At 42.2% G+C, this 23356-nt stretch overlaps 2 protein-coding genes across 5 annotated transcripts in view; both read left to right on the top strand.

The window, feature by feature from the left end:
- The window catches only part of RFX7 (regulatory factor X7), a 49616-nt gene extending 37116 nt beyond the window's left edge, over positions 1–12500 (top strand). For 2 of the 3 annotated variants that reach the window (XM_064456466.1, XM_064456468.1), the window contains 5 exons: positions 24–144; positions 488–568; positions 1239–1443; positions 3950–4245; positions 5192–12500. In XM_064456466.1, coding sequence (XP_064312536.1) covers positions 24–144; positions 488–568; positions 1239–1443; positions 3950–4245; positions 5192–8494 — 4006 coding nt within the window. In that variant the 3' untranslated portion in view covers positions 8495–12500. The remainder of the gene's footprint in view (positions 1–23; positions 145–487; positions 569–1238; positions 1444–3949; positions 4246–5191) is intronic. The other variant, XM_064456467.1, reaches the window with a different exon arrangement.
- A 9633-nt stretch (positions 12501–22133) lies between these two features.
- Positions 22134–23356, top strand: part of NEDD4 (NEDD4 E3 ubiquitin protein ligase) — a 58378-nt gene continuing 57155 nt past the window's right edge. For both annotated transcript variants that reach the window (XM_064456465.1, XM_064456462.1), the window contains exon 1: positions 22134–22252. In XM_064456465.1, the coding sequence (XP_064312535.1) occupies positions 22208–22252 (45 nt within the window). In that variant the 5' untranslated portion in view covers positions 22134–22207. The remainder of the gene's footprint in view (positions 22253–23356) is intronic.

Genomic DNA, 23356 nt, shown 5'->3' with positions numbered 1-23356 from the left:
CACGCTTGCTTTCTTTGTTGCAGGAGCTATTGTGACAATCTTGGCTACCACCCATTAAGTGCTGCTGACTTTGGAAAGATCATGAAAAATGTCTTTCCAAATATGAAGGCCCGTCGTCTAGGCACAAGAGGCAAATCAAAATATCCTTTGCTAGAATGCTTCTCAGTAACTTCTTCAGTTGCTTGGAGAACATTTGTCATTATGGCTTAATTACCAGCTAAATGTAGAAGTAATGTGCAATAAAAAATGCAGACACTTTCCCAACATTCTTTAAAAATTATTAATTGGGGTAGTGTTAGGCTGCAAAATATAACTTTGGAAGCAAGTACTTAAATTTAGGTTCTGACGCTTAGTTGTCACAGCAGTGAGGAGTCAAAGAAGTTTCGTAATTTTGAAGATATTGGAGGGCAGAGGAATTACTGCCCTTCCCTCCTATCCCCCAGCTAACAACCAGAGGTGATTTAGACCTTAATTCTTGTTTACATATTGCTACAGTGGACTGAGGAAGAAGGCTTTCGTGCATATGCCAACACTGCCCAACCTTGACTTTCATAAAACCGGAGATGGGGTATGATATATATTTGCTTATTTATATATATTTCTGCAAATTATAATATATTATGTTGTTTTTTCTGTCCAAAGTTTTCAAAACAAAGAGCTGTGTATTTTTTAAGATGTTTTTCTTTACGATACTTATATTCTCAATCATTGCTTGATGTTTTTCTGTAAAGCTCAGAACAAATTGCAGTGCTATTAAAAAAACTTAGGAGGTGAAGCAGACTGTCACAGTGCTGCCACCCACAAGCTATATCTTTTTAACTTGGATTCTGTTTTGGTTTTACTGTTGGTTTTGTTTTGTTTTGTTTTTTAAAAAGCCAACACTAAGGAAGAGGAATCCGAGTGAAAGAAGCAGTTCCTGGGTAACAGTGGCTGCTGTGTTGACAAGACTCCAGATGCAGGGGGAATCAATTGTTTGTGGTCTGGATATTAGGATTCTCTCTGCAATTTTCTTCCAGAAATGTTAGCTTCATATAATGCCTTTGGAAACAACCAGTAGATTAATGTTAAGACGTTTCATTCTGAGTTATATTGATATTGTGATCTCATTCTCCCAATTTCATGATAAACTGTGAACATACTTACTCAACTTTTTGTGTGTTTCTGATCATCATTTGCTCTCTATTTTTGTTTTCATGCCTTAATAATTAAAGTAACCTTTCCTCCTTTGTTTGTTTTAGTTGGATGGGGCAGAGCCTGGGCAGCTGCAAAGTGCTGATGAGGAAGTTGTCTCTGCGGCCTGCCGGCTTGTTTGTGAATGGGCCCAGAAAGTGCTGAGCCAGCCTTTTGATACAGTCTTGGAATTGGCTCGTTTTCTTGTAAAAAGTCACTATATTGGTACCAAGTCAATGGCAGCTTTAACAGTAATGGCAGGGGCACCAGCAGGTAATGAGATAACTTAATGCCGAATGGATAAAATAGGGGATCTTTTTTTAAAGAGTAATAACATCTTGGTTTGAGGAAGCACTTCTCTTCAGGGCAAACTTTAAACACTGACTCTGAGTGTTTAGCATGTATTTATGTGATTTTACTCCACATTGCTGCAAATTACTTTTCTTGCTGGAAGTCTGGGTAGAGATATCTGAAAAACGGTGTCTCAGGTTTAGTTTGTGATTCTCCCATTCCTCTGATGAGGACCCTGGTCTTTAAAAGCACTTCAGGGCATGTGAGTAATTGTGCTGAATTTATGTACTTGCTAGATCAGGAGTTTTGTGCTGGTACAGTGCTGGTTTGTAGACAAACTGCTGGTGTAGCTCTGTTTCTGTCTGATAACTTGCCCTAATTTGGAAGCAATTGTCTCTCTTAATTTTCTTTCAAGAGCAGATTTCTGGTATGTAAGATGCATATGTCTTTGAGATATCTGGGCAGAGTCAGGTAGCACATCAGATGCTGTTGTTATTGATTACATTAGAAATAAGGGCTTGAGGGGCATTGAGAGGGACAGGAGAGCCTTCTCTGGGGGCAGTTGTGTGACTGAGATTCCAGCAGTCGGTTTTAAATCTTCATCAAGGATTGAGGTAAAGAGAAGAGTTATTTTGTATTTTGCTACACTGGATGAATTCCCGTTTTATTCAGTCAGTGGGAAAACTTACACTTGATGTGGTGCTTTGTACATCTACTTTTGTGTTCCTTGTTTCCCTCTTCATGCTCAAAATCAGTCACTTAATAATTTTTAGGGTTTTTTTTTTGTGGCTGTGGATGACGTAAATTACAGGAAGGAAGTGCAGGTGCACAGCATGCCCCCCAGACATCCTTCTGGGAAGTTCTGCCTAAATAGGTCAAGCAAAATGTGTTTGGATCAAGGCAAATCCCTTAACTTGAGACAGGTGATTTCAAATGGAAACTGGTGGTCAGGGCTGTACATTGGAGTGATCACTTTCTGGATCATGTTCTTTCTCCTTCCAGCTCTCTCTCCTTTATTGCAACTTGGAACTGACAGGTGGCAGTGGCAGGGTTTGCAGCCTATGTGCTCCTTTTTTTCCCTGCCATTGCTAAGCTTCATTGGTTCTGCTTGCCATTCTGCTAGAAGGTGCGCTACAGCTCTTCAACTCATGTAGCTTCTCCCCTTACTTCCTTCAAGAGAATATGGTTTTCTTCAAGGAAAAGGGCATTTATTTCCAGTGCATGCCTCTGTGGCTTGGATAGTCATTTCAGGAAAGGTTCTTTCTAGAATGGCAAATAAAATACTCCCATTCCTCTTTATTGGAAGGAACTACAGTGTTGCTGTGCATTAGCTGAGGTAAAAGCAAACTTTTATCCTCACAGAAAAATTTGTTGATTTTATTTTTCTCATAAATATTACTTGCCTTCAGTATTCAGCCCACATAGATGACTTGTTTTCCAGTAATGGTAATCTATTTGGTCATTTCACTGCTCTGTGAACAAGGAATTGTGAAAGTGGAGACGTGTTGCAGTGTTCAAGCTCTCACAGAACATGCAGACTGCTGCTGAGAGGGTGGGCTCCCAGACCACAGTTCCTAAGCATGTACTGGGTATCTGAAACTAAATAATTGCCCTAAAATGATGTTGATTAATTTATAATTACGAGTTATTTTAAAAACAGTGAAGCCTGTGAAGTGTAAATGAAATGGTATTGAAGCATTTTTAAAGGGGCAGTTCAAAGGGTTAGTTGGTCATAGAGAGAGCATGCTAATCCTCTTGACTGTTAATAAACAAAAGATCATAAATGTGTTGTGGTTTTGTAAGGGAAATTGGTACCAGCTGCACAGATGAGACTACCACCCTGTTCTTCCTAGAAGCACCACTTGCTTGCTTGTGATTGGCAAAGGTGTTGTCTCCACAAAAAATGTTCTCATTCTATTTTCCATAGTTTTTTCACCTTTTCCTTCTTCTTTTTTTCTTTTTTCCCTAGACACTTCTCTTCTTGCCCTTCTTTCACCATTATCCCTGATCGCACACAGGTTGTGATGCATTCTATTATATGCATTGCATTTAATGCCTTGGCCGTTAGATAACACAGTCTGTTCGGAGCTGCTCCTCTGTGACACAGACCCACAGCTTTCTGGAAAGATTTTTCATTTTTAAAGCTGAATTTTAAATGTTAATCTAAAACATATCCACTGCCCTCTACTGTCAGTTAAATGAAATGCATTGTTTTTTAGATTTTGCTGATGCAAAAGTTGCAATTTGGAGTTACTAGAAACAAGATGCCAGCACGTAGTATTTTAGCAGCTAATGTGCAGCTTATCCAACAGATAAGATTTTGCCACAAATGTGGAAATAAACTGCAACACCGAATAGATTTGTGCATGAAGTGGATGGGAGCACCTCATGGAGGTCATCCCAGAATGATGGTGGAGATGGGCAGAAGTGGCACTATAGCAGATGGTATGTGTGGTTATAATTCATTCTTTTTTTTTTTTGTATTCAGGAATAAAAGGGATCCCCCAGCCCTCAGCTTTTATACCTACTGCTGAAAGTCATTCCTTTCAACCGCAAGTGAAAACTCTGCCATCTCCTGTTGATGCCAAGCAGCAGCTGCAGCGTAAGATCCAGAAGAAGCAGCAAGAACAGAAACTGCAGTCTCCTTTGCCTGGAGAGTCTCCAGCAAAGAAAACAGAAGGCACTGCAGCCAATGGTGTGACCAGTATATCTAATGGAAGTCCTGCAATTCTGTCTCCTCCACCTATTGGCATTGTTGTGGCAGCTGTCCCCAGCCCGATACCGGTAATATTCTCCAGCAATTTTCTAGAGAAACCACCTTATGAAAGGGTGGTAAATTGCTAGTAACTAAGCAGTTGTGTCAGTGGGATAGAAAAATGGCTTCCATTCAAAGGCTTGGGTACTTCAATGCTTTTCTGTCCCAATGCCTGTGTTATACCACGAGTTACAGGATTGATACAGAGGGAGCAGAATTCTGATCACATAGGATAGGCCAAGTTTGTCTTTGAAGTCATTGACAGTGGGATTTCATCTAGCAATAATTAAGGTTATATGTGGGAATAATTGCCCTTGAGACGAAGTTTAACCAGATGACAGAGCTGACACCAGTTTTCTGGGTCGCTGAGCCCCTAGTATGGAATCTAAATTGCCTTTCATTGTCCCAGTGCATTTAATGACAGCAACAATTTTATTTTTGCATGAATATCTGTAGTACGGAACATCTTTGTCTTTCAGCCATACAAAACTGGGGGGTGGTGGGAAAGTTATTTGTTTTTAAGATGTTAGCTGGGTTGTTGATTTCTACAGGAAAGCCAATTTTTGTGCCTGATAGTACGTTTGTTTTTAACTTGCTTTTGAGACCTTAACAATGAGCAGTGTTTTGAACACATCCACTCCTCTTTAACCTTTGTATGTCTGTCTTTTTGTTCTATGTGCTGAAGGATTGTATGAGAATGACCCTTTCATTACCAGAAGAGCAGACTAGTGTGTAGACCAGTGCCTCATGCCTTAAAAATTGAGGCCACGTATCTGTCTACCAATCCTTAGGCAGACAAATAGAAATTGTCTTGTATATAGTTGAAGAGCTTGTTTTGTTTCAAACTGACATTGACCAGCTTTGGTGTATTGAGCTGTGTTGTCCTTCACCTTTGGACATGGCTTGGGGATGAGGTGGTCTGTGGGTGTTGGGGACTTCCTTGCTTCATCACCGCACCTTCTTCTTTCTCTACAGGTGCCAAGGACCAGGCAGCTGGTGACGTCTCCAAGTCCTATGGGATCATCTGATAGCAAGGTCCTGCCACTCAATGTTCAGGTGGTCACTCAGCACATGCAATCAGTCAAGCAGTCACCAAAGACTCCCCAGAACGTTCCCGCCAGCCCAGTTGGTGACCGCTCTGCCCGGCATCGCTACCCGCAGATCTTACCGAAGCCAGCAAATACCAGTGCTCTCACCATCCGCTCTCCCACGACAGTGCTCTTTACCAGTAGCCCAATCAAGACTGTTGTGCCAGCTCCACATGTGAATTCCTTAAATGTGGTAAAAATGACAGCAATATCTCTTGCCCCAAGCAGCAGTAGTGTGCCCGTCAAACAGACACCTTCAGTTAGCAGTAGTGCAGGAGCAGTGGAAGAAGGGAGGACTGGTCCACAGATCAAAAATGGGTCTGTTGTTTCACTTCAGTCTCCAGGATCCAAGCCTAGCACTGTTGTAGCTGCTGTGCCGGCAGTCAAGATCAAAATGGAACCAGAAGCACTGCTGGATGAGAGCTCAGTACAGGGCCAAGAGACCTCTGACATGTCTAAATCCATAAAGGCAACCCCTGACCTGCCTCCTGCTCAACTACTTAATTTTGAGGTTGCAACCTTGAAGGTTTCAGCTGATGATGTAATGGAGGCAAAACCCGTTAAGGGCTGTGATCAGGGAGCTGAAGAAGCAGGGACCAAATATAAAACACAGTCTGAGATCACACCAGTTTCTTCAGCAGGCAATAATCAAAGCACTCTAAAGCTCTCGGTTGCCAGTCAAAACTTGTCCAGCACCAGCATTGGTTCACCTGCTACTGGTGAGTCTACAATTAAAGACAAAACATGCACTAAAAGTCCAAGAAAGCGACAACCTTCTACACTTCAAGATCCCCATATACCACCTGTGAAGAAACCACTGGTGGAGCAGCTTTCAGCTGGTAATGCCGGAGAGGGTCAAAAAGCAAACAGTGTTAAGAAATCTCCAAAGGTTGGATCGTTAGCTAACAGTGACAATACAGCAACACTTCCTCAAGTTCCCAGCAAGGTACCTGTACCTTCTGCAGCTGCAGCAAACTTAGCAGCAGACATTTCTTTGAGCGCCAATTTAAATACCAGTGATTCTACTTTAGGACAACAACTTGCATCAGCATCATCTCCAGATATAAAAGTAAAAATGGAAGGAAACATGATTATCATAGAAAATGTTTCAAAATCTGATGGCAGCTTTAACCCAAATACATGGCACCATATCGCCAAAACCTCCGACTTTGCATCTGTGAATTGTGAACAGCAGCAAGATATCAGTGTTATGACTATTGCAGGGCACTCTGGCTCTAGTGACTTACAGGAATCGGCATGGGAGCCAGTGCACTGCGAAGGTATACAGCAGGATGCATACAACCAGCAGTTACAGAGCCAGATCCAAGACTCCTCCTTAGGTCAAATGCAAGCACAGTCTTCAAATCAGTTACCTCTGCAGTCTGAGCTGAAGGAGTTTGAACATACAGTTCCTCAGTCCAATGAAAACTTCTTTTCATTTGATGATGACCTTACCCAGGATAGCATTGTGGAGGAGCTGGTGCTCATGGAGGAGCAAATGTCCATGAATAATTCTCATCCTTATGGCAGTTGTCTAGGAATGGCACTGCAGAGTCAGACCACAGCCCCAGGAGCTCCCGTGTCATCTCATCCAAGCAGTGCACACTTCTACCATTCGATCCATAACAACAGCACTCCGATTCACACCCCGACTCCAACCCCCACCCCAACTCCAACCCCCACCCCGACTCCAACCCCCACCTCTGAAATGATCGCAGGATCTCAGAACATGTCCCGAGAGAGCCCGTGTTCCAGGCTGGCTCAGACGACTCCCGTAGACAGTGCTCTAGGAAGCAGCCGGCATACACCCATTGGCACACCGCATTCAAACTGCAGCAGCAGTGTCCCTCCAAGTCCTGTGGAATGCCGAAACCCATTTGCATTTACTCCCATCAGCTCCAGTATGGCTTACCACGATGCCAGCATTATATCAAGTAGTCCTGTGAAGCCAATGCAGCGGCCTATGGCTACTCATCCTGACAAAACCAAGCTTGAATGGATGAATAATGGCTATAGTGGTGTTAGCAATTCATCAGTTGCAAGCCATGGCATCCTTACAAGCTATCAGGAGCTGGTGGAAGACCGCTTCAGGAAACCTCACGCTTTTGCTGTTCCTGGCCAGTCATTCCAGTCTCAGCCACGCCACCATGATACTCACTTTGGTCGCGTAACTCCTGTTTCACCTGTGCAGCACCAGGCAGCCCCTGTCAGTAGCACCACCAAGCAAGAGGGCTTTGCTGTTCCTGCTCCTTTGGACAACAAAGGAACCGGTTCCTCTCTCAACAACAGTCTGAGATGCCGGAGTGTGAGCCCTGCTGTCCATCGCCAGCGTAATCTCAGTGGAAGCACTGTTTACCCCGTTTCAAATATACCACGCTCTAACCTGACACCTTTTGGAAGCCCAGTGACTCCTGAAGTTCACAATGTATTTGCTAATATCCATGCAGACACCAGTGCCAATAACATAGCGCAGAGAAGCCAGTCAGTCCCATTGACTGTGATGATGCAGACAGCCTTCCCATCTCTTCAGAAACAAACAAACACTAAAAAAATAACCAACGTGTTGTTAAACAAACTTGATTCTGATAGTGATGATGCAGTGAGAGGTTTGGGAGTGAACAACATGCCCTCAAATTACACAGCCAGGATGAATCTCACTCAGATTTTAGAGACATCCACCACTTTTCCTAGTGCCAACCCACAAAACATTATCAATTCCAGCACTTCAGTTTATGAATTCCAAACACCAAATTACCTCACAAAAAACAGCAGCACCGATCAGATCAGTTTTTCTTCTGGAGATAACCAAGCACAATCAGACATCGGAGAGCAGCAATTAGATTTTAGCAGCACCGTAAAAGACCTTTTAGGGGAGGACAGTCTGCCAACAAACCAGCAGCTGGTGAATCAGGTGGCATCAGATCTCAGTAATGTTGCATCTGTCTTTCCCAGCGACATCAGGTTGTCTTCCGAGCTCTCAGGCAGCATTAACGATCTGAACACTTTAGACACAAATCTACTGTTTGATCCAGGTCGTCAGCAGGGACAAGACGATGATGCTACACTGGAGGAATTAAAAAATGACCCCTTGTTTCAACAAATCTGCAATGAATCCATTAACTCAATGGCTACATCAGGTTTTGAGTGGATGGAGAGTAAGGATCATCCTGCTGTTGAAATGTTGGGTTAATCTTGTTTTATAATATGTATGTAGCACACTGTATCTAAAAGACAGATGTATTGTATTTGTCTTAATGGAAGTGCCTCCCGCAGCAGAAACATTTGCTATGTATTGTGGCATTTTTAAAAATAAGTTTGCTGTACCTGTTGCTCACTTCTCAGCAGGGAAAAGGCAGTCTTACCAATTTTAATCAAATCTCTGAAGGTGATGGGCTGTCAAAGAACCAGTATTAAAATTAGAATTGTGCAGTGTTTCCCATTCAGCTTTTCTTACTGTAGCAAGAAGTGGTTAATAGCCAGCCAGTAGTGACAGCTATGGTTGAGGCTTTGGGAGGGTTTTAAGTTGAGCTCATTAGTAGACTTTCCATACTCTGTATTGCTGGTTACTTCTTAGTAGATGATCCTTACTGACCTTTGTCATTCAGGTCTGAAATGCAGGGTGCCTGCAGATAGGTTGCTGGTGGGGAGTGGGTACAAGTCAAGTAGGTGGCATGCAGGTGCCTGATCACTGTGTAGCTGTCTTGGGGACTGCTCAGTGGTGAACTGTGCTAAATCTCTGTAGCACTGGTGCCATTGACATGTGTAGTAGAACACAGAGACAGGAAAAACTATCAGGAATGATCAAGGAAAAAGAAAGATGCACTAAATTTTTTATTTAAGATAAATAAATCTATGTAGTTATTTTATCCATTAACATTCATTGCATACTTGATATTTTAGTTCTCAGTTCAGTGTGTTTATATTAGGTAAAATTCATGCAAAAAGATTTTGAGCACTAAGATTTAATCTAGGCATAAAAGTACCTATCACTTTAAAATAGGGTGTTTAATTATTTATCAGTGCTAGAGAAGGAATGTGATACTTCCCCTCTTTTTTTTTTTTAATAAAAGAGCTGCTGGAGCTCATTAAAATACTATTTTTAAATATATATTTTTTTTAAGTTTGCTCTTTCCTAACCTAGTGGAGGGTGTAGGAAGATGTTGTTTTCTCTATATTTCAGTAGGTTGAGTCTTTCTGTCTTTCTTGCTTGCTCTCTTTCTCTCAAACAAAAGATGGTTAAAATATTAGAAAATGTGGTTGATCTAAAAATATTTCCTACAGAGCTGTAATACTGCCAGGCACTTTACAGATACACAGTAAGACATGTGATCTTTCTTTTGGTAAAACTTCTTTTAAAAGAAGTACTTACTGGTTTATAAGCCTGAATTCCATTTTCATAAGTGATTTGACAGGGCTGGTGAACCTAATTTCTTTTTTTTTTTTTAAAAAAGTCCTTATCTGCTCCTCTGGAAAATGAGATTTCAACTTCTGCCTCACTTGTTCCCTTGAACCAAAAAAGACCTTTTGTTTTATCAGCATGGCATAGATCTCTCTAATGGTGAAAAGAGAGAGGTACTTAACCAGCCATGGCCCTGATGCTAGCAAGAGGACTTGCGGAGGCAAGCTTTTACAAAAGAACTGGTGCACTGAGGATGCTACAATACCATCCTTTAATATTAGTATAGAACTGATGACTTCTCCTGTGAACTGACAGTTACAAAACCGAAAACAGAGCAGAAAATATTCTCCTCTCTTGCATTACCTCTTTGAGCGGTCATGAATTTATCAAGGGGGAGGCACAATAAGTCCCCTTAGATTTACTTAAGGGAAAGATTCTCAGATTCTTTGTGTGATTACTGTTTTTTTGTTTAAGTGTCTTGGTGGTCTTCTGTTTCTTCAGTTTTTGCTAATGACTTGATATCCCAGTACTGGTCAATTTTTTCGGCAGTTCTGATTCAGCTTGTGCTGCTACACTGGCACTTGAGGTGCTGGTGTACTACTGTTTCTCTTGCTCTTGCCCCAGTTCATCACCAGTCTGTGGCCTCTTCTGCAGGGACAAACAGTTGTGCCAAGCTATAGCACCTTATGGGGGCTTGATTTCACTGTGTTTGCATCAGAAGTTTTGTTGCTTCATCAGGAACAAACTTGGAGAGTGCAGATCCCTCCTTGAAGCATGTGGATGTGCGATGGTGTGGTTTGCTTCACTTCAAGACCAAGTTACCCTTTTAAGTTTTGTTAAGGAAATGGGGAGGAGAATGAAACCTGCATGGTAGCCTTCTGCTTGTTATCTTGCAGGTGTCTGTCAGTAAGGCTTGAACCATTTTTCTTGTAGACCGAAGTTGCCAAAGGCAGGGCTTGAGTTCTATACCTGCCTGTGGCCTTTTGCCAGAGATGTGCTGAACATCCTGTTACGCTGTTGACTTCATGGGGTCTGAGACACACTCAGCACTTCCTTTTTTTTTCCCTCCCTGCCCCCGACCCTGTGTGAAGTGCCAGCACTACTGTGAATAGGTGAAACCTATCTTCCAATAGAGAGTGATGGTGGAGGACATGAGTGCCAGTGCTGCAGCAAGAAGCCACATGTGTGCTGCAGCAGCCCATGTATTTGCATGACATTCTGGCCTCACTTGCAGGTCACTAACACAGAAACTGATGTTAGTTTTTGCCTAACTCCACTAGTTCTTTAAGAACGTTTCTCAGAAAAGCAAGAGTAGATTTAAAGCTGATTCGTTCTAAATTATTCAGCCAAATGTTTTTAAAAGTGCATTTAAAGTTATTTTTAAATACAAGCATTATATTGGGCCTAATGTGACTTAATTGGTGGAAATATTCTATAATCAGTGGATTTAAAGCAAATATATGTTTAACTTAGGAAGTGTTAAATTTAGTGGGGATTGTTTCAAGTAAATTCCAAGGCACGGGTACAGCATTGGTTTGTATTATTTTAGAGGTATTTGTGTGTTGGTGTTATAATTAATAATGTTAGGTCCCTGTACTTAGTGCTAGTTAGTTCTTGACTATACATTGAGACACAGCACTACTGCACACCAAATTATGTAATACCCAAGGGAAAATTCTGAGATTCTAACAGATGGAAGTCTGTCTGTGTCAGATGCTCCAAAACGAAGAATTTGAGACAGTTCTGACCCCTTGTTTACATTACTGGCCTCCTACTAACATGAGAAATAAATTATTTTGATAGCAGTTTTTGCTAAAGTATACAAACTAGTGAATTTGTACCCTGTGTACAGTATTGCGGCAAACACTTTAAATTTGGTTGGTTGGGTAGTCCAGCAAACTTTCTGGGTTCATATATTGCACTAAAATTCTGTTGAACCTGTGGCAGGCACATTCCTTAGGATAAATGCAACAAATATTGCCCACAGATTAAAAAAAAAAAAGGTAAAACAAAAAAAACCTTTTTAATGTGTTTCATTATTAAAAGGCAAAATGTCATTAAAAGTGACAGGTGAAATTGTCTTATGTAGCAATGTGCATTGATCTCAATGAGATATTTCTATTTCTTATTCTCTTACATGAGAATATTACAGCAGGAAAAATTAGTTTGCTTCACCATGTTAATACATGATCACAAAACGTGCATGAGTGTTAATGACTTAATCTTGTACAGTACTAGATGTATTCCTGTAACCACTTTTTTTTAATTCTTTTGCTGTATTGAAACTGGTTCAGCGTTAACCAGGTGAGCATAGTTATTCACAAGTTATTTACTTTTTTATGTTAACTAATTCAGCTTAGTTATTGTTGAATATGTTCCTTTCTTGGATTATTTTTTATTGTTCTAGTGTTGAAAAACATTTTTGCATCATTTTATCACTATAAGAATTCATGAAGTAAATAATTTGCAAATAATTGCAATAAGCACTGACTTCTGAAGTGAAAAGAAGGAAAGCATTTCTTGTGCAGTGCATCTGAGGTTCATATAACAGTCTTGTACTATACTGTGCTTTATTTACTGCACCATAAGAAAAGAAAAATCCCTGTTCCACATTTTCATTTAGTGCAGGAAATCCAGTTTCTCCCCTCTTCCCCAGTGTTTTGTTGTCTGTTGTACTGCTGAAACCACAGTAGTTGAATATTACAGTAGCATTTCAGTTATTTTTTTTATTGAAAGTGCTCAAAAATTGTTTTTTAAATGTTTTCAAAAACAGTAAAAACCTTTTATATTAAAATTGCTTCTGGAGTTTTTTTCTTTATCTGGAAAATATGCATTAAGGTTGACCTAAAATACAGAGCTTTCTAGTTTGTGTGAAGACAGACCACAGCTGCCTAGCTGCACTGGCTGAGCCTGGTCATACACTTAAAGCTGAGCATGAAGGTGGATCTTCCCAGCTGGGATGCCTTGATCAGCCTGTCCCCTCAGAGCAATCTCTTGCGAGAAGCTGGTGGTAATGGGCTTCTGACCATTCACTTTATGTCCCATTTCTGTAGGCATTCCTTTTAAGTGGAAAGTACCTGTGTGGTGTTACTATTACATTTGGGAGATAGAAACAGCTGCAGCTTACAGATGAACCTGACAGTTCAAATTTACCATCAAACCCAAGGTTTGATGGCTGAGGCTGTACTTGAGAACCTGCTGGTGATAGTTGTGCTGGTTAGGACTGTCGTTGTGTGCAGCTTCTCTGTGCTGCATTAATCCTGGTGTGGGTGCTGGTCAAAGTGTTAGTTTTGCACCTGGGTGGTGGCTCTTGCTGTTGTGGCATACAACATGTCATTGCTGGTATAGCCATCCACAGTGGTGATGCTTGGCTGGTGTTGCTTTCTGATGCTAGTGAAGCACTCTTACAAGATAGTGTTATGATGCAGGTTGGCTTGCTGCTAAGAAGGGGAAAATACACTGTTTTGATCTATTAAGTCCTTTATCTGGGTTGTAAAATTTTATGTAAACCCAGCAGCGCTCCCAGCGCAGTCTGCATGAACATGATGGAAAAGTATTGCTACAGAGCAGAAACTGGCTACAAGAAAATGAGGGTGAGGATAAATATTCAGGTTTTCATGCCAAAAAGATAGCACTGGTTAGACTCCATCCCAGACTACAGAGGTGCTGAGATGAGCTGGAAGGTGGCAGATTTGATGGTGGCACAAAATCACTTCAGGTTCATCAACAAAGAAAAAGAATCATTAGGGAGACATAAATGAGGCAGCACGTGAATGAGAGAGCATCAGAAAGACATTAATTTTAACATTACATTGGAGGGTATGCTATTAATATATCTCACTGGATTGTAAATTAATGTGCTTTAAAAAGAGTTTTCAATAAAAAATTCACAGACACGCTTTCTCCATGGTCACAGTCATAAAAGCAAATTAAAAATCCCCAAAGAATAAGATGGAATATAATGTAGATGTGAAAGGCCATTTTAGAAACAGTTCTTCTGAAGTAATAATGCATTTTAATGGGAGCCTCTCAGCTGTGGACTGGAAAGGATTGGCCTTATTGATTAATAAAAAGGGCCATAAGAGCAAACAAATCTGTGACTGTGCGTGGAAATGGCCTAACAGGAAAGACTTAAGAAGGTAGAAATGTCAGACTAAAGGCATGATCAAAATAACTACCTCAAAATGTTGAAGTCAGGAGCTTTGTAGGTTCCAAAAAGACTAGATGTTTACATGTTTAATAAAGACATCCAGAGTAAATTCTAAACAACTACTTAAAAACATTTTTACATCTCCAGAAAGATAATCTGCATGTGTGAATGCAGCTGGTATTCTGGTAAACAATTCCCCCTGTCAGGTCATAAGGGTTGCTGTGTTGAATTAGCTGGTGGTTCATGTAGTCTGTACAGTGTCTCTGGCAACTGATACCACCAGAGAAAAAAACCCTGCATTATTAGGTGGTCACAGAATAAATTGTCTCTGTGACAGCTCCTCTCCTATACCAAAGAGCTAGAAGATGAATCTGAACCCAATGCATTAGAGCTGGGGGGGATGGACTAGGTGACCTCCAGAGCTTCCTTCCAACCTCCCTTTGTCAGCATGTGCATCAAGGCTGGAGGGTTGAGTAAACCTACCTGGATCCAACTGTGCAGCATGGCTGCTCTCAGGTAAAGTTTAAGCACAGTATTTGACAATTGTCAAATTCATCTGACAGCAAGCTTCTAATTCTCTAGGCCTCTCCTGATGCATAAGTCAGAGATAACCAATACTTGGATCTTGCTGCCCTCTTCCCTCTCTTACAAATGCCATGAGTTAAGCTTGGATAAGGAGAGGAAATACAAGAAAAATGTATAGTGAGGCTTACAAATAGTGGAATAAATCTGGAGAGCAATTCCAATCTTAAGAAATGAGCAGTGACCTGACTATACACTTAAGTTTCTGAATAATGCTTACAAGGGAGTGCAATAAAACTTGCAAACTTTGTGGTTCATGTAAAACTTTCAATCTGCATAGTGTTTCTAATAGTTACTTGTAATCATCCAGACCAGAAGACCGTTACACATCAAGCAGTTAGTGATCCACTTAACTGTTAGCAATTAACCTGAATATGCCCAGGCCTGTGTTACACTGTGGTCTTCCTGTGTTGTGCTGTGCTTATTGCCTGGCTACAGGGTAAACTTGGCTAGGTAACCACAACAGAGTAGCCCACAGGCCACTCCCACTTGCTGCCAGTGATTACACCACCTGTGCATCCTTGCCCTTATCTAAAAGCGCAGCAACACATTCTCATGTGACCATCCTTTCTGCTGGACAGCAGAAATGATGAACAGAGTTATTTTCTTCTAAGAAAGTTCCATAATAGCTCAAATGAGCCAAAGGGCATGACCCTTCCATGGGCAGGATCTGCATGTGGATCAGAGGCCCGTTCAGTGCTGAATAGGTTGAGGATCTGAAGGGTTTTAAGACTCTCTCTACTGTCCTCTATTGTGCTAGCTCTAGCAAATGGCATTTTAAGCAATGCTTCGCATAATCTGAGTGCCTTTTTTACTGCTATCATAACAAACCAGCACCTTCTAGTGCATAATTAACATTACCTAATGAAATTACAAATCATAGAATCATAGAACTGTTTGGGTTGGAAGGGACCTTAAAGGTCATCTGGTTCCGATCTTTTAGTCTCTCTTGCTTTTCCTGCTCAACTTGTTAAAAGAAGAAAAAAGGGTAAAATATAAACTAAGCAAAGCAGATCAATTAAGTCTGAAGTGAACTGATGACATGGAGAAATTTGATTAGAAAACATTCAGTGCTAAAAAGACAACAGTTTCATTCTATAGATTGCAGTGTGTAAATACTCAAAATAGAAAACCACCTTTAGAGCACATATAACCAAGTGATTTTTAGTTCCTGATTGATCATAACATTTCTGCAATGTGTTTTGAATATGTAGGAGATACCCTACTAGAGATGTAAACACTTGAGATGTGTTGCCTTGGAACATTTGCATATCTATTCTCCGATGGCTTTGTCATGGCTCCTCCTGAGTCTGTTCTCCTGGGCCTGCCTACCCATTTTCTGTATCTGGTAATGCGTCAACTCTGCAGTCATTAAAAAGGTCCAGTTTTGTTCCTGTGGCTCATCTTTCCTCTATTGTCAGCCTGGATATGGATACTATATATAGATTATGATAAGTTATGTATCATTGGAACTTTGCCTATCCACGCTACCTAACTGGATGATGCCCATTAGAATTGAATTTTCAGTGGATCTCAAGCTGCTGTTTCAAATAACGTTCAAATAATGTCGGCAGTGTGCTATTATCTGGAGCATAGTGTGTTGCATATGTGGGATTTTTTTGACGCAAGCGTTAAAATTCTACTTGAAAAATTGGCCCAAGGATGGAAACGAGTCTCAGGAGCTTATGAGAAGCTTCCATTTTAACCTAGCTATGCATAAAAGTAGCCACCTCTGGTAGAAATATTTTCAGAATTCCCAGAGAGACCAAGTCCAATTCCTCTTTGCTCTGAGACAAGAATAGGCATTTTGAAATGTGTGGTTTAAAAAGCTGTGTAGTAGCAATGGTTATGTCTGACTGGAACAAAATGCTATTTGATTCTGTTTCAAACTGCTTTGAAAATTAGAACAATTGCTCTTGCTACATATGCATAGATGAGATGGGAGATGAAACACTTATGTCCAAGAGGCCCTGCTCAGAGGTTCTTATGCCAATGGCATAACTAAAATCTACTCTGAGAAGGATTACTTGTGGAAAGCAAAACTAATGCTGGGGCCTAAAATGACTGTCTCTGCAAGAGCAAAATAGGAAATCTCAGTGCCTACTAATAAGGAGTTGCTGAAGACCTGTTATGCTGCACATAACTAGGATTATTTTGCTGCTTTAGGAATTACCTGAAGTTGCATTTTTTTGTAAATAATGTATACAAAAGGTAGCTATATAATACAGGAGGATATTTGCATTTCCCTTTGTTTGGCAGAGGTAATAGTCTTCTCACTGATAGGTATCCTTTTACAGCACACGCAAAGCCGTACATCCTTGTCAGACATTGTGGTTTTTTAGGAGTACTTTCTTGTGGAATTACTTTCTACGCCAGCCAGACCTGAAGATGTGTGGACAATTCCTGGATGCTGTGCTATTACACCTAGTTTGGCCTTATCAGTAATTAATTCCCAGTGGCAACACTTTCCAGTTCTTTGGAAGCCAATCAGTAGACCAAGGACAACACATGGAAAAACTGTGTACTCAAAATTGAACACTAAAAAAATCCTCAGAAGTAAATAAAACCCACTTAAAATGTCAATTACTTATTACACCCATTTTCCTAAGGGAATAATGGAGAAACACTATGAGAAGGAACATCTTGTATGAAAATGAGAGAGTAAAGATGGGAGTGCATGAGTGCTGCTCACTCACATGCCCAGTCAGAGAGTAGCTTCCTCTGGTCTTAGCGATGTTTTAGGCACTGGCAAAGAGTGTATAGTATGTACTATTCATACATATATGAAGAATGAAAACCTCAAGGTATTTAAAGAAGAAAAGCCCAAATATGTCATGCCCGGAAAGATCTCACTTCTGTAACATGGCCATCGGTTGAGCTGTTAGCAGAAATATCCACAATGATTCTGTTAACCATGGGATCACTGGTGGTAAATTAAGATGAGAACAGCATGACAGCAGCTGACTGGAGCTCAGCACCTCCAGATTTTTGTTCTGGCAGCTCTCCGCCCACTCAAGCTGAAAATAGGGAGAGAAAGATGACATCTGAGTGGTGGTGATTCAGACAAGTGTTTACCACTTCATTCAAATGCATATGCACAAAACGAGTGTGACTTTCCACCTCCACCACAGTTGCTCTTCTTACTATGCAGGTTTGCTCATCAAGCCAGAGAGATTTTGAAAAGAAATTGCTTGTAAGCTGTTATGCTAGTCACAGAAATTAGGAAAAACATTTCTTACATATTTCCCTTCTCACAGCCTCACCCTGTGAGAGCTGGAGATCTCAGCGGTTTTCCTGGGGGACAGGTATCTCTGCGGTGGGGATGGAGGGAGCTGGCTCAGAGCAAGTGTTAGTGCCTTGGGAACACAGACCCATGCTTCAAGTTAAATTTTTAATGCAGTGTTAAATTTTGTCTACAGGCTGCCCTCAAAAGGAGCTACTTGAGTGGAGAATTTCTGGTTCACATCTGGTCTCTCTCTGGGTGACAGTCATGCCTTGCTGTCATCCTGCAGGGAAATTAGGGCTGAAGGGTTTGAGATGGCTGGAGGCAGTGGCTTGGCAGCAGTCAACACAGAAAGCAGCATGTGACCAAACAGAAGATATGTTGCCTTTAAGGGAAAGAAAAAGGTTGCGGAAAACAGAACCAGTGACTTTGGAGAACTGAGATGAAAAGGAGCAGCAAGGGACTGGCAAAAGCCTGAGTGTGAGTTAACAACAGTCTAGTTCCAACACAACGCAGAGACAAGTCAGTCTGGGGTGACTTCTACCAGACTGAAGTTCTTGCTTACAAAATTTAAGCTTTTGTTTTGTACCAGCTTCACATCTTGTTATCATGGTGTTTGAAGTTCTGTATTAAGCACCAGCATCTAGCACATATTTGCATGTAACTATGGAGCCAAGAAGAGTGTTGAGTCTTGGGCTCTCAACCATATCTCTGGCATTATCTCATTAGTAAGTCATTGCCATGGTAGAGAAATTGAGCTTACTAGGCTATCAGTAGGTATTTACTTCTCTTATTCATAGCAATGACTCACCAGCAATACAAATTTTTTCTATTGGTGCCCCCTTGTATGTAGTTTTCCATCTACCTGCCACTGTGACATTGTGAGTGGTTCGTCATAACATTTTCTGTTGTATGACTCAGTAGAACAAAAGACAATAGAACAAAAATCTGTGTCATTTGTATCCAGATTTTTTGTTTAATTGCTAAAATTTGTTTAATCATTAAAATGACTTCTGATTCCTTTGGTTTAAAGGAAGAGCAGTGAAGATAATCTATCCAATTTGATTTAAATTCCTCTCTAGCAAAAGTGTATCCTATATTTAATAAGGCAAAACATACTCTGATGTCACTTGATGTCCTAGCTTTTGTAACTTAACCATTACTATAGTTAACATATATTCTTAAACTAAAGATTATTTTTTGATAACCCTCTGGAATTCTAAAACCAATCTCCTTTCCCACATTATTTCCTCCTTGAAGAACAAACAGTGCTTTTTTTTTTTTAGAGCAGTTCCATATTAGAGTGTATGGATTCTCTTCAGCTTATAATAACATTTACGATAAAGAAAGATGGAAATCAAATATTGTTAATGTATATAAAATTTAGACCACAAATTGGGTCTATCAGGCCAAACACCATCAAAGAGATGGAAAATATTTTTAAAGTTTCTAATTTTTGGATCTTTCATGGGACTGAAGGTTGATTTAGATGGCAAGAGGAGCCCAGCTTCTTTGTTACCAGATGAGAACCCACTATTGGTATGGAGTAATGAGATAAAATATTAATATGTTTTTAATAGGCTTGATATACACTTAAAGGGTTCCACTGCACTCAGATGATCCAAATGCAGGTTATTCTCTCAACTGAAAAGCACTTATTTGCAGAAAGAGGATACTAGCCTGTAATTGCGTAAGACCATAAAATATTAAATGCTGGAGATGATACGTATCTTACGTAAGAACCGACTGTATGTCAACAAACAATGTGGTTTATTTTCCCCTGTTTTTAAGTAAAAGAATAAATGAAAATTCTTCTCTTTTGAGTGAACTGCTAGATGTCTTGCTGGAATATTGAAGATAACTATTGATCCCACTGAAAATGCACATAGACCTTATCTTAGTGTATGGATGCCTCTGGGTTACAAACCCAGAAACACAAGCCTTGTTGGTAGCAGGTCATCTATGCACGGATTTGGGATTTGACTGTGTTGTAACTCCTGTTCTGGACAGTCAGCAGTCTTTCCACACAAAAAAATGAATCAGTGAGGTCTTACCTGTGGCCACATTATACTCTGCTACTTAAAAAATGTAATAGAACAGAGTATGCTAAAGCCCGTTGTAAAATTCAAATGGGTATAATTTAGAATTTCAATGTTATTGAAATGACACATTAGTCAGAATTTAATGTTCAAGTTTTTATGTCTTACAAAAAAGCCCAATAACTAATGTGCTAATAAAATATTCACAAACTAAACCTTTGCTGAACAGGACTTCAGGATGCTTGAGAGTGCTTCTTCTCATAGCCTTCTAGGGTACAGAGAAGCTAAGATTGAGACTGCAGAAAACCAGATGAGTTCAGGCAAGTGACAGTAATGTTGTAGTAGGAGATTTATAGGGAGAAATAAACCAGTATCTTTTATTAGACTAACCAATACAGTTTTGAAAAAAAAAAAACAACCAAAAAAACATAAGCTTTTGGGGGTCTGATGTTTTCTGTCTGACAGGGTTCATACACCCTATCAGAGTGTAAGAGGCAGCACTGCAAACCCAGGTATTCATGCTTGACAGCCACAAACACACATGCTTTTTAAGCAAGCTGTAACAACAATTTAATAATCAGTGTTACGCTTTTCACAGACACAAGTGGTTCCCGGACCTGGAAATAGTGCCTGCTGTATCTTAGGCAGGTTTTCCTTGCTTGGTTGTCACTCAGGAAGCTCCTACTTAAATTTGGACAAGCCTCTAAACTCCTGCTGGGAGAGTGCTTGTAGGCAAGGCTGAGTGAAGGCAATCGGAGAGAAATGCTGGGTGCCCAGAGGCTTGATCCAGAAACAGAGGGGACTGTTACTTTTGAATTACCCAAAAGGTTATCTGTGTCTTTTTTTCCAAACTTTTTCAGTTGGTCTTATAAAAGGCATTGTTTCCCCATGTAAATCTACCTGTTCATATTCATAGACGATCATGACTATGAAGACTGAATGGCATTTTGTCTGTTTCCCAGACACGCCCGATTTTTCATAGGTAATATCCTGTGCTGATTTTGGAACACAGACAAACTGATGCTGCTGTTGAGATTGCCTTTCCTTGGAGCCTCCCGCTAGGCCTTGGTGGACAGCGCAGGTGTGTGTGATAACAGGCACAGGTGTGCCTGAGCCCTTCTGTGGAGGTGATAGTTATCTGGGTGTTTTGTGATCTGCTTGGGGCACAGTCCAAAGAGCTGAGCCTGCGCCTGTGTTTTGGAAAGGGTAGAGTTTCTCATCAGGTGATGAGAGAAATAGGTCACCCAGGTTGTGAGGGGCCAGGCTGGATGAGCTGAAAGATGTTGAAAGACACTGGTTCCTTGCTGGTACAGGTGCTGCTATATTTGTTCTTTGTTGGCAACACACATGATTTTCCACATGTTCATCGAAATACGCAGGTACATTCTCTGCACTCGCAGGCTGTGCAGTGCCTGGAGGAGTTTGGCTCAGGCTTGTAGAAATGCTTATGGCTATACAGCTCAGACTAAACCACCCTACTTTATTTAGTTTTTTAAGCACAGCTCTGCTGGCTGGGAAGGCCGGGGGACAGGGAGGGATTTCCAAGTGATTCATGGGCAGCTGTTGCAGGCAGCATAAATTCAAGCCATTTACAAAATCATCATGGAACAAGGTCCTTCCAACAGGAGTGTGGGTGATGGCTGAGAAGCACCACTGAATGGCAATTTGGGAATGACCTCAACTGCTCAGCCAAAATATTGTCATGCTCCCTTACTAACATGTTGCTATACCACTTGTTGGCGGTGTGTGTGTGCGCGTGCAGATTTTTCTTTTGAGAAAATGGAAGGTCTTTACACTGTTGTTGTTTTGATTTCAGACAAGGCTTTTACAGTTTATCTTTTTGTCTCATCCAGCATTCTTGCTGCTTTGGTCTTATGTCAGGTCAGCTCCTTCAACAGCAGGGACTTCCTTCCTTTTCCCAGAATGCAGGAAGGCACCACCACCTCGTCGTGGTGGGCCAGATCCTTTCTGTGCATTGACAATGATAATTTTTACCTCTCAGTTTTCCCACATTTTTGCAATTCCAGAAGGTTCCCTGGTTGCTCGTAGGCAAGAGCGCCCACAGCGTGCACCTAGCCCTCAAGGACATGTGAAAGACCCCGACGATGTAAACCAGATGTAAAACTTCTAGAAAAATGTTTTTTAATAATCTGATGACCTAGCTAAGGGGTGCCCATGGAGTGGGGCAGGCGAGGCAGGGCGCTGCCCCCGTGTCCCCCTGGGGCGGGCAGCACGCCCGTGCACCCTGCGGGCTGGCGGCGCAGAGAAGGACTGGTCCACCCCGCCGCCTGGGGCCGCGCGCCCCCTCGGGCTGCCCGCGCGGCGCGTGTCTCCGGGCGTGGCGCGGAGCGAGAGCCAATCGGGAGGCGCTGCTGCCTCCCGGGTGGGCGGTGGCGCGGGCTTCTGCGCCAGTCAGACGAGGCGGGGGGGCGGAGAGAGGCGGGAGACACGCGGGCGGGGCCGCGGGCAAACACGACGGCGGGGTTGCGGCGAGCGCCTGCCGTTCGGCCATGGCGGCGTCTCCTGTTGAGGTGTTGGGGCTGCCGGGTGAGGAGGTGAGGCCTGTGACCACCCGCTCCCCACCGCTCCCCCCCCCCCCGCCGCGCTTCCCGCTTCCTTTCTCCGCGGAGGGCGGGCGGCGGCTTCCTCGCGGGGCCGGGCGGGTGGGTCTCTCCTCAGGGCGGGGGTTTCCTGCGGGCTCGCTGCGGTCTGGCGTGGCGGCGGGGGTGGGGGAGCGGGCTGAGGTGGGGCGGGGGCCCCGGCGGGCCTGCCCGGGGGTGGGGCAACGCCGGCCCGACGCCCCCCTCCCAGCTTCCCTCCGTAGAGGCTGCCGGGCCCCCCACCGACTCCGGCTGAGCGCGGCAAGCTGGCGGCTGCCCTGTCGCCTAGCACCGGCATTCCTGTCTCCAGGCTGCTTTTTGAAAGCTGTGTGAGCCTCCCCCTGTAGACGGAGAAATTCGCGTTCGTTGGGCGACTTCCTTGTGACGGAGCTAGATGGGTGAAGCGGGATTTCTTCTCCCCCCGCTCCCTCCCTCAGAACTGAAGAGTAAAGTCTTTGTTTCAGGCTTTGTCACAGCGAGCGTTTGAACCACTGAAGCGGTGCGTGGATTAAAATTGTACGAAAAATAGTTTGGGGCCTGAGCGATGGCGCTTTTCTCTGCTTTGCCGTTAGCGAGAATATGAAATCTTGTGTGCGTTTCAGTGTTTTTGTAATAAACTCGTGGGTATCTGAAAGTGACTCCTACAGCGACTTCTCTTATGAGATCGTAGTTTCGGGGCGCGTGGATCTTTGGGAGGTGGATGTACTGATGTACCTGTTATTGTGTTTAAGTGGTAGGCAGGTGGCGTGGGCTTTTGCGTTTTAACTGTGGCTTGTGCATAGGGCAGAATATTAAAGGAATAGTTAACTTTATCAAGAAGAAAGAGGGTGATTTCTTTTTTACTTACAGGTACAGGAAGACTAACGCTGTATCCATCTGAAAGCTGTTTGGTGACCTGTGTGAAATGCCAGTGATGATGTCTTTGAGCCAACAGGATATTTTACCAAGACTGTCTTTGACCAGCTCTTTTTGTGTCCACCAGGGATGATCTCTGTGTGAATGCATGCTCGTTGTGTATTAGCAGGAATTCGCTTTATTATATTCCTAGTCTGTTAGCAT

This window comes from Phalacrocorax carbo, chromosome 7 (genome assembly GCF_963921805.1).
Source record: "Phalacrocorax carbo chromosome 7, bPhaCar2.1, whole genome shotgun sequence".
Taxonomy (NCBI): Eukaryota; Metazoa; Chordata; class Aves; order Suliformes; family Phalacrocoracidae; genus Phalacrocorax; species Phalacrocorax carbo.
The sequence above is the reverse complement of the archived record's forward strand: the minus strand, read 5'-3'. Positions and strand labels throughout refer to the sequence as shown.